General features: G+C 47.0%; 1 protein-coding gene across 1 annotated transcript in view; it reads left to right on the forward strand.

The window, feature by feature from the left end:
- AP3D1 (adaptor related protein complex 3 subunit delta 1) overlaps positions 1-8,983 on the forward strand; it is a 38,356-nt gene extending 29,373 nt beyond the window's left edge. Inside the window, exons 23-32 of the mRNA XM_069877990.1 lie at positions 623-685; positions 1,308-1,406; positions 1,920-2,069; positions 2,185-2,232; positions 2,601-2,790; positions 3,864-3,952; positions 4,973-5,058; positions 5,499-5,620; positions 6,375-6,454; positions 7,006-8,983. Coding sequence (XP_069734091.1) covers positions 623-685; positions 1,308-1,406; positions 1,920-2,069; positions 2,185-2,232; positions 2,601-2,790; positions 3,864-3,952; positions 4,973-5,058; positions 5,499-5,620; positions 6,375-6,454; positions 7,006-7,101 — 1,023 coding nt within the window. The 3' untranslated portion in view covers positions 7,102-8,983. The remainder of the gene's footprint in view (positions 1-622; positions 686-1,307; positions 1,407-1,919; positions 2,070-2,184; positions 2,233-2,600; positions 2,791-3,863; positions 3,953-4,972; positions 5,059-5,498; positions 5,621-6,374; positions 6,455-7,005) is intronic.
- Positions 8,984-10,577: the final 1,594 nt, after the last annotated feature.

The raw sequence follows: 10,577 nt of genomic DNA on the forward strand, positions 1-10,577 counted from the left end.
ACAGCTAAATGTTCTCAGCCTTTATTTCCTCAAATTTTTACAACCATAATAGCAGGTATTTAAAGATTTCTGTTAATAAAAATAACTTCTACTTAGCCTCAGAAGTTAGTGGAGTTCAGCTTCCTGCAGCCTGCACAGCAGATCTTCCAGATCTAATCCAAAAGATTAGTTCACTGATACTTAAAATGGGGAAATCTTTAGCAGAATACCTGGAGCTTGCTTCCGAACTCCACCCAGTTCCCCGTTTACTTCAGAATCCTCAATTATAAAACGTGACCTAAGTTGTCAGTTATTCTGGAGGCTTGAAGTGTCCTTCTCATCAGCCTCTCTGCCGAGATGCACTTCTCTGAGATGCAGACAATGTGCTTTGAATGCTTGTAGGTGTTGTGGTGTGCAGGGTAATTTGCAGTTACTGCCAGCAATGTCTGGTTTTGAAAGTGTGCTTGAAGGCTGAAGTTAAGCTTCTGGATCTATTTGCTCCTAAATAACAGCAGCATCTGTGTGTGAGCACTCTGGAATGAAGCATTTCAGTTGAAATCTTAAGTTTTCAGGGATTACCATGTTGGTTTTTTAAGAATGATATCAAAAGAACCATAAATGTTTGTTCGCTCTTGAAATTCAGGAGGAGGACTTGGATTTCTGGCTCTCCACTGCTCCACCACCTGCTCCCACTACCCAGCCCCAGGTAGGCACCTTGCCACATTGCGGGAAACCTTTTCTGACGATTGCATCTTAGCTGTGACACCAGCACTTCATTGTGCTCAGGAGAGAAGGGAGAGATGCGCTTCATCTCCTCCACTTATTGCTGCAAAACGATGGTGTTTTATCTGCCTGATCTACAGACACTGTAACAGGAGGTTTCAGGCTCATTCTGCAGTGTAGAACTGTGGATGGAAATACAGATGCAGCTACAGACTTGGTGGATTTTAATATTGGTGGCTTTTAATAGTATATTATTGTACAGGTTGATTTCCTAGTTTGAGCTAGACACTAGCTGTGTTAATAGATGTGGGAGAGACAGGCTGAAAGAGTCTCATGAATTTTGATGGGAGATTTTAGAGGAAGAGGCAGGGAATATAAAGGGATGGATTCCTTGCAGGAAGTCTTTTTTATCTTGTTCTCAGATGATCATATTTGCTGGGTTTTTGAGGGGTAGTGTGGAAGACTTGATACAATGTTAGTGTAATGTAATTTTCAAAATAACAGTTGTTGAGGGGAGTGTTTCTGTTAAGGTTTCTTTTGATGTGGGATTCAGCTGTTCCAGCTGTGTTCTGTTAGTGCCATAATCCTTCTGCTCATCTGCACAGAGTGAGCCTGAAGTGGGTGCTGCTGTTGTGGCTGAACCTCAAGAGGTAAAAAAAGAAGAAAGGGAAGAGCGTGAGGAGGAGGAAGAGGACGAAGGAAAGGTAAGTGGTTTAAATTGCTGTTGTCCTCAGCCATGTTCTCCTAATGTCTCATATTCCTTCAGAAGCAGCACGTGGGAGGTACCAACAGTTTCCTAGTCCTGACTGCCTGGGAATAGGCAGCAGTAGGATGTTATGCCTTTGAGGAGCTCTAAACACTTCCTAGTAAGAGTTTTGGTTGTTCCTTAAGCCAAACACCATGAAGTTTTAAAGCTGAGCTTCCAAACAGCTGAAGAGATTCAACCTTCTGCTGGTCCCAGGCTGCCTTGCGTTAAGGTATTGATCTGTGAGTGGGGAGCAGGGGTTTATGAGGACTTGAGACAGAGTTGCTGTAGGAGTTTAAGGACTGGGGGCTCTGTTTCAGGCTTCTGCTGCAGAAGGAAACTCTTCAGTCATTCAGAAGGCTGCACAGGGCGGAGTCTGTCGTTGAAAGGCTGGTAGAAGGGTCATGATGAAATGACCAGGAGTGTAGGGTTTCTGTAAGGGTTTGTTGTAGTTTCTTGTTCTTTTTGGTAGAAATCATCCAAACATAAGAAGAAAAAGCACAAGAAAGAGAAGGAAGAGAAATCAAAGGATAAGAAGAAATCCAAAAAGAAGAGTCATCACGGTGAGGAGGAGACAGCAGAGTCGGTGCAGAATGGAACACTAGAGGATGAACCACTACCAGTGAGTAGCTTGACCTGGGGAAAGGCAGGAGCTAAACTCCTTTGGGAGGAAGAATGACGGCTCGTTTCAGAGATGGTAGTTACATTACAACCTTGATTTCTTTCTTGTTTTTCAGCCTATGTCCAGTTACCGCCTTCTTGCTGAAAATCCATACATTAAAATGGTGAGTGTTCGGCATTCACATCCAGATGTCTGTTCTTGTTGTGTTCCCTAAGAAAAGAGGGGATACCCTGGGGACAGCACAGCGACTTCATGTAGACAGCATTTAACCGAAGAACTGTTGAAATCCCAGGAAGCAGAAACATAATACAGCTCTGCTTCCATTCCTTTGGATGTCCCACCTAACAAGATTTTGAGTTGATATTTCTCCCTACGTAACCGTAGTGTGGAGTTGATCACCAGTGTGCTTTTCACTATCCTGTAGCCATGCCAAATCACCTTATTTCTGACGCTTGCTTTATTGTTATGCTGCGTTCTGCTCTTTGACGTTTCTCAATCTTCCCTGTGTTGGTTTTTTTCCTTCTTTTGCAGACGTACGATATTCAAGGCAACCTCCAGAATGATAGCCAAGTCACTGTCTCTGTTATCTTTGAGAACAAAAGCACTAGCTTCCTTAAGAGCATGGAACTAAATGTACTGGACTCTCTCAACACTAAAATGCTCCGACCAGAAGGATCATCAGTACACGATGGGATACCTGTACCCTTCCAGCTCCCCCCTGGTACGTGCAGCTTCACGCAGGGTTCTTGGAGTGTGTCTAGTCCTGCACTGCCCTCCCGTGGAAAGAATTGTTTGAACTTCCTCCTTGTTGTCCCGGAAGACCTATCCTCCTGCCTGGGTGTTCACAGGGCTTTCACACGGTTCACTAGAGAGGATAAGCCTTCTCACAGCGTGGCTATAAACGCAGGTGGTTCTGTAGCCTATAATGCAGAGCTGGGAGTTCAAGTATCCAAGTTCATTTTTCAGCTGACTGCAGGCTGTCACAGCTTTGAACATGCCAGTATTGCCAACAGGAATTCCAGGTTCATGAGGAGCTTGCTATGAGATTTAAAATGAAACAAAGCTATAGGTTCTTGTACCATTAGAATCTATTCTGGAGTTATTCTTGAGCTGTTGTCCCACGGTTTTAATGGTAGAGGCAACATGCAGTGAAAGTTTGTGATAAGTCTGTGTTTATGTGATGGGGAGCTGACCCCGTAAGAAGTATTAGGCGTGGAGATGAAGGATAATGGCTTCATACATAGTACAATAGTACAGGCGAATCATTGAGATTCTTGCTGTTTCACTTCCTTTGCCAGAGCATTCATTTGAATTCTGAAGAAGTCTTCTGGGATTTAGTGGCCTCAGGTGCATTTTGATTCCCCTGTGGAAAGCAGTGGGGAACTTGCTTATTCTGTATAAGGCAGTTCTTGACAGACTTGTGTGTTGCAAGAAAACCATAGAAACAGAATGTGAGTTAGTTCTGAACTCCTCGGAAAGGTGTACATTTTCCAGTTTAAATACCTTGCTACTGTGATGTACTGTGCCCAAGCACTTGCTCTGTAACTCTGTGACCTCTACCAGGTGCCAGTGGTCACTGTTGCTTCTCAGGGACCTGAGTGCTCTAACACTGTTAGCTCACCAACAGGAACTGTGTGTATAACTCTTTTCCAACTATATGGAAAACCTCCAACTTGGTTTAGAGACAGTCAGCACATAAACCTGAGTTGCTACTTATCTATCTAGTTTATTCTTTTACTTAGGTATGGAAACCATTGTCTGACTTGACTTCTCCCTCTCCTTTCTTCGTGCTAGGAATCTCTAATGAAGCCCAGTTTGTGTTTACACTTCAGAGTATTGTTATGGCTCAGAAGTTAAAAGGAACACTGTCCTTTATAGTCAAAGTAAGTGCAGCTTTTCAACTCTGCTTCTGCTTCCTTTGGAACCGCATAAGGGAGCTTGACTTGGGTGGAAAGCACTGCTTTCGAGCTTTTTTTAGGCATCATTTCATCTCTGCTGCACCAGCCCATTCTGTGATGTGAGAAATATTTTTACATGACATCTTGTGCAAAGAGTGTCCCAAATACTGTGGAAGCATGTCCTAAATTGTCATTCTGGGCAGTGTGTGAGCGATGCGACCTGAAACACATGCCACATTGTCAGCTAGAAAATCACTGCAGTGGCGCATCTGCCAGGGAGAGGAGGTCAACCAACAGGCGAGAGAGGCAACTCAGAGCCTGTTCTGTCTGATCTGCGTTACCTAAAGATCAGTCAGACACTGCTACCCAGTACAAGGCTGGAAAAACAGTAATAGGAGTTAGATGCAGTTAATGAGGATGAACACCTAGAACAAGAGTGAGGTCAGCTGAAGATATTAAGTATTGACCTGTATAAGACTCTGTGGGTTTCTAGTCTTATTTCAGTAAAATTATTAATGAAGGAGCTGTTTGAATAGCTTGAAGGAAGTGAATGGAGACAGTTGTGACTGCTTCTGAGTCAGCCATGATCTATTTTAAGGGTTTCTTAAAAATAGTGAACTAGCCCTATTTTCAGTACCGAAGAATCTGGGAGATATTCATTCTTTCTTTGCTGAGGAAAGAAAGTAAATCCACACCTCCAAGCGTATAAATTCAGGCTGCTTGATGTATTTCAGCAGAATGCGATCACAAGTGCAGCCAGGTCCCTCCAGTTGTGCCCCTCACCTGCTGTAGGTGTGTGTATCAACCCAGCTACCCGCACCTTGTCTCTGACTTCCCAGAGGCAGTAGCGTGATGGTTGTTCTCGCACTGATCCTTCAGGCCCAGCTAAGGTCTGTCAAAGGGAATTGAGCCCCAAAGTCTTGTCCCTGTTTGGTAGGTGGGGGTGGTGCCTCCTCTTGCTGCTTTGGGGCTCCCATTCATCTCCTTTCCTTTGACCTGTTGCAGAATGATGAAGGTTCAACCCATGAAAAACTAGATTTCAAATTGCACTTCAGTTGCGCTTCATACTTGATCACGACGCCTTGCTATAGGTAAGTGCCACTTAGGGAGCACAGCACTGGTGCTTTTGCCGCCCATGTGAAGCTGTGCTTTGGCTGCAGGCCATCTCTGCAAGACGCGCAGCGTGCTTTTGACTTTGGCTGCTTGTGGTTGCTTTGCCTACGGTTCAGATATCTCATGGAATGTTTGACTGTTTAAAATATGCCCAGCAACTTATTTCAAGGGATTTGGAAGAAGGAGCTGTGTGCCCTGTGCTGCGGAGGTGGTGTGGAAGTAGCTCTGGTTGAGGTCGCAGGGGATTCCAGTGGAATCCGGAGTGTAGTTCCTCTGTTTGCTATAAACCTGTTTGCCTAGAGCTTGGTCGTACTTAGACTTCTGCATCCTGCCGTGTCTCAAGGTCTGCATGGGGCTCATGTGGCAGATCACACTTGGATTTCTGGTACAAGTCTTTATTTTTCTTCTTGTTTTTCAGTGATGCTTTTGCCAAGCTACTGGAGTCTGGAGACCTGCACATGAGTTCTATTAAATTAGATGGAATTAGCATTTCTTTCCAACATCTACTGGCAAAGATCTGTTTTCATCATCATTTTTCAGGTGAGTCTTCCTCAGCGCAGAACCTTCTGCAGAATTTCATGCTCTCAAATTTCTGCTGTGCTTGGCAAGTGCCAACTCCACGGCCTCAGCAGTGACAGAAGTAGGTGATGTCCACATTAAATAAACTGGGAGATGAGTTGTTTCCAGTTTTGTAATACATTGGTATCCTCAAAACATGCAGCGTTCTCAAAATGAACTTTCCTCTATCGTTGTGGCTTTTCTCCAGCCCAGTGAGGCACGTGGCCAGTGTCATGGGAGCAGCTTGCTTACAGCTAGGGCTGTAGCTGTTCTCTGGAGGGCGTGTTTGATCTTCAGTTCTTCAACCTCTTTCCCTTGTGCTTTGCTTCAGTAAGGGAGCTGTTATTCAGATTTGGACTTATTAATTAAAACACGAGTCTTGGCTGAAGCAAAACCAGTATCTGTTTCATCATGCTCTGGTGTATGCATTAGATGTTGCCTCACTGAAAGTATTTCTGGGGAAGAGATTTATATTCTGGTCAGCGTTTTTGACACAAAATGTTTGCAGCTTGCTTAAAAGGCCAATGAGTAACCTCCTGATTGTGAAATATCCCAGATAGGACAGGAGGAGCCAGGCACGTACATCAGCTCAGCCCTGACTTCTTCTCCCTTCACTCCATAGAACCTTCTGTTCCTTAAGACCAGAAAAAACATGGGAAAAACATGTTTCTTCATGGGAAGCAAATCTTGTATTAAAGGTGGCCCCACTGAATGAAAACTCGTGCTTTCTTTGCAGTTGTGGAACGTGTTGATTCGTGTGCATCCATGTACAGTCGTTCTATCCAAGGCCATCACGTCTGCCTACTGGTAAAAAAGGTGAGAGAGCATTGTAACGTTTCGAAATGACCCCAGAGAAGCTAAATCTACGGGGTTTCTTATCTTAACAGAAAGAGGGAAATGTTCCTGTCTAAATCAACAAAGGACACCGTGGGCAGCGTAATCTCCACGATGAGGGTGGGGGAGGCCCTGGCCCAGGTTGCCCAGAGCAGTGGTGGCTGTCCCATCCCTGGAGGGGTTCAAGGCCAGGTTGGATGGGGCTCGGAGCCCCTGATCCAGTGGGAGGTGTCTCTGCCCATCACAGGGAGGTTGGAACTGGATGGGCTTTAAGGTCCCTCCCAACCCATTCCATGATTCTATGAATTCATCTGGTCCCTCTAACTGGTTTTGCTGTGCTCTTACCAAGCCTGTTCCTCCCCGTGGGCTTTCTGTGGCTCAGCATGTAGCTGGTGGGTAGCAGCAGCACTGACCCCTTCTCTGAACTGATCTCTCCTTCCTGGGCAGGAACCTGGCTCTTTCCAGTCTGGGAATACAACTGTCCTTGCTTAGAAGAGGAACTAATGGAATTCTTTCTTCTTTTTCTTTCTAAGGGAGAGAACTCTGTATCCATAGATGGGAAATGCAGTGATTCCACCCTGCTTAGCAACTTGTTGGATGAGATGAAAGAGACATTGTCCAAGTGCTGAATATTCCTTATCAAATACTCCAGCTACAAGAAACACAATGTGTAAAGACGAGCAGACCTAAGTGTTAAGTTTCTCCCTCGTACGCATGTACTATCCTGGGACACGTGCTTTTCAGTTAACTCCACCATTGTTTGCAGTTTAGACATTTTAAGGCTGTATGTTACCTTTTTAATTTCCAAACTTTTTACAAACTGTGGTGTTAACCCTTTCTAGCCCAAAGAGATCCTGGTGGCGTGACTGGAGGAGGGAGGGAGGGAGGGAGGGGTGGCCGCTATTTATTCAGCAGCTCATGGTGATCCCATAATCCTTGCTATCTGCGTGGGATGGGTGGACTGAGCAGAATTTATTAACAGTAGCACAGAGCCTGTTGCTTGTGCTTATTGCCAGGGAAGGTTGACCTGATCCATAGCCAGGGGATATGTCTTCAGGGCTGCTGTAGTTGATGTATATTTCTAGCAGAGGCTGGTGCTGGACCTGAAGGCCTCTTTCATTTTTTTTTTTAAAATACAATTTATTATTATTGTTATTATTATTGTTATTATCTCAAGATCTATTGTGATCAGCATATAAACATCCTCCATCTCCTTGAGCTAATCCAAATGAGCCCTGTGAGAACCGGGATGTTTGAGTTTCTGTTTATAGTAGTTGCCTTGAGCCTTAACCTTCTTTTAGTGACAGCTGAGAGTCGAGAGTGAATGCATGGAACAGGCTAGAAGTGTTACCGCTCGGTTCTCTGTTCCCGCTGACCACCCTGCAAATGGAGTCTGTCACGCCTCTCCCCTCTGAGCAGTCTCTGCTGATGTGTTTGATGAGTCCACTTCAATATCACATTCCTGAAAAGCTAAGGTGTAGCAAGAAACTGGAAATCCAAAGGGGTCTGTTCCTGCTTTTTTGTTTTCATTTGCTCACCAGCTGAGGTTGACCACTACCAGGTTAGGGAACGTCCGCACATGGAGTCCCCTGTACTCCCAGCAGTTTGCAGATACAGCCCTGTCCCCAAATCGGACAGGTCTGGGTTGTCCCATAGTGTCCCACGGCCCTGCCTGGCACGGTGAGGAGCTGCAGCTGGAGGCCTTCAGGGGCAGAAGGGGAGAAACTGTGAAGTGAGACCCCTCCTGCTCTACTCAAGTCTTGTGCAGTCACCAACTGGGATTTCACAGTGTTGGAGATGTCCAGTTGACGTTCTTCTCCAAAATCTCTTGGGTTTGATTCCTGCTCCCAGTTCTTTTCCTTACGGTTCCATACTTGACAAACTGGGAACAGGTGGGAATGGTTTGACTCTGAGGCACAGGGCCGGAGCTGCTGGGTTCTGTTGCCAGAAGGGTCCCCAGGGAGAGGAGCTGGGTTCTCTGAGAGAACCACGGAGGAGCTGGGTTCTCTGCCCTGCTCCGGCCCCGCTTCTGCTCCCAACAATGCCAGGAGAGCGGAACTCTAGCCCTGTGCAGGGAACAGGATCAAGTGTGGATCTCACCCTTCAGGTGGATGCCGTGTCCTTCAAGCGCGTCTCATGGTCGTTAAGCTCTTCCCAAGTTGAGTTGGGAATTGCTGGGACCAGCTCCGTGTTCTGGCTGCACTCACGGGGATGTGTTGGCAGCAGGCTTTGTGCGCTGGGCTTTGGTATTGGTCAACCTCCCCTTGGTTCGCCAGTTTGTGTGGTAGAAACTGAACATATTACAATTGTCTTAAAGGATAATGTTCCTCAATTAGTGTTTGTTTTTTTTTTAATTCATGGATGAAAACTGTCACTTTAGCATGTAGAGTCTTCTCTTAAGGAATCCTGTGCAGTGATTCTAGAATTTTGAAGCTGTATGATGTGTTACATTCACAAATTTATTTGCTATCGACATTCCCTGGAGAAAATAAAAAACCAAGACGAAGAGAACACCGTTCCACAGCTGCTGTAATGATTTTGTGTGAGATGATCCAATAAACTTTGAAAACAAAGTTACATTTTGGCTTTGTCAGTGGTCCTTTTACAGGACCCTTCCAGGTCATGTGGACCCAAGAATGAGACACGGAGGTACTTGGGTCTTGGATGCTCTTTGGCAGAGGCAAGGGGGATCGCTGGAGTTCCAAAAGCTGGGGAGGAGGCAAGGGGGATCTCGTTACAAAGGCTGTGGAGGAGGCAAGGAGGCATCACTAATCATAGAATCATCAGCTTGGAAGAGACCCACCAGATCATTGAGTCCAACCATTCCCATCAATCACTAAACCATGTCCCTCAGCACCTTGTCCACCCGTCCCTTAAACCCCTCCAGGGAAGGGGACTCAACCCCCTCCCTGGGCAGCCTCTGCCAGGGACTAATCACCCTTGCTGTGAAAAATATTTTCCTAATGTCCAGCCTGACCCTCCCCTGGTGGAGCTTGAGGCCATTCCCTCTCGTCCTGTCCCCTGTCCCTTGGGAGAAGAGCCCAGCTCCCTCCTCTCCACAACCTCCTCTCAGGGAGTTGGAGAGAGCAATGAGGTCTCCCCTCAGCCTCCTCTTCTCCAGGCTAAACCCCCCCAGCTCTCTCAGCTGCTCCTCTTCTTCTCCAGCCCCCTCACCAGCTTCGTTGCTCTTCTCTGGACTCGCTCCAGAGCCTCAACATCCTTCTTGTGGTGAGGGGCCCAGAACTGACCCCAGGATTCGAGGAGCGGTCTCCCCAGTGCCGAGTCCAGAGGGAGAAGAACCTCCCTGGCCCTGCTGGCCACGCCGTGTCTGCTCCAAGCCAAGATGCCATTGGCCTTCTTGGCCACCTGGGCCCCTGCTGGCTCCTGTTCAACCAACCCCCCCAGGTCCTTCTCCTCCAGGCAGTTTCCAGCCAGACTCCTCCTAGTCTGGAGCTGCTCAGGGTTGTTGTGCCCCAAGTGCAGGACCCGCCATTTGGCCTTGTTGAACCTCAGCCCATGGATCCAGCCTGTTCGGATCCCCCGTTGAGGTTGGGGCCTGGATCCATGAGGGACCACAGCCAGTCCTGTACCCTGACGGGTCTTTTGGGAACCAGCTCCATCAGTGGCAGCAGCTCAAAGGTAGGAACTACCCGGGCAGAAGGAGGCGGGAAGGAAGGGTGTTGGTGTTTTCTCATGTTTTACACCGAGCCCAGCTCTGGAGCCACAAAAACTTGGGTTCCTCCACGCTTTGAGGAACCAGGCGCTCAGGTGAGGGAGCTGCTGGGGGCTTCCCAGTGGGCTGGGACTGCAGGAACCCATGGAAAACACCACACAGCCCTTCCAGCAGCCTTCTCCTCAGTAGGATAAATGAAAATAGAGGGAGGGAAGGGAGCGAGGAGGGGAAGGGAGGAGAAAACCAGAATAAAATCAACTAAAATAAAGTACAATACGAAACTATAGAAAGGTAAAAGCACATAATATATAACATAAAGTTGAACCCCAACGAAACAATCCAGCAGGGACCACTCAAAGCCCCCCCACCCCCCCCCAATTCCCTCCCCCCGGCCCCTCCCCTTCCCCCCCCCCCCCACCGCGGGAGGAGCCG

Source organism: Phaenicophaeus curvirostris, chromosome 28 (assembly GCF_032191515.1).
Source record: "Phaenicophaeus curvirostris isolate KB17595 chromosome 28, BPBGC_Pcur_1.0, whole genome shotgun sequence".
Lineage (NCBI taxonomy): Eukaryota > Metazoa > Chordata > Aves > Cuculiformes > Cuculidae > Phaenicophaeus > Phaenicophaeus curvirostris.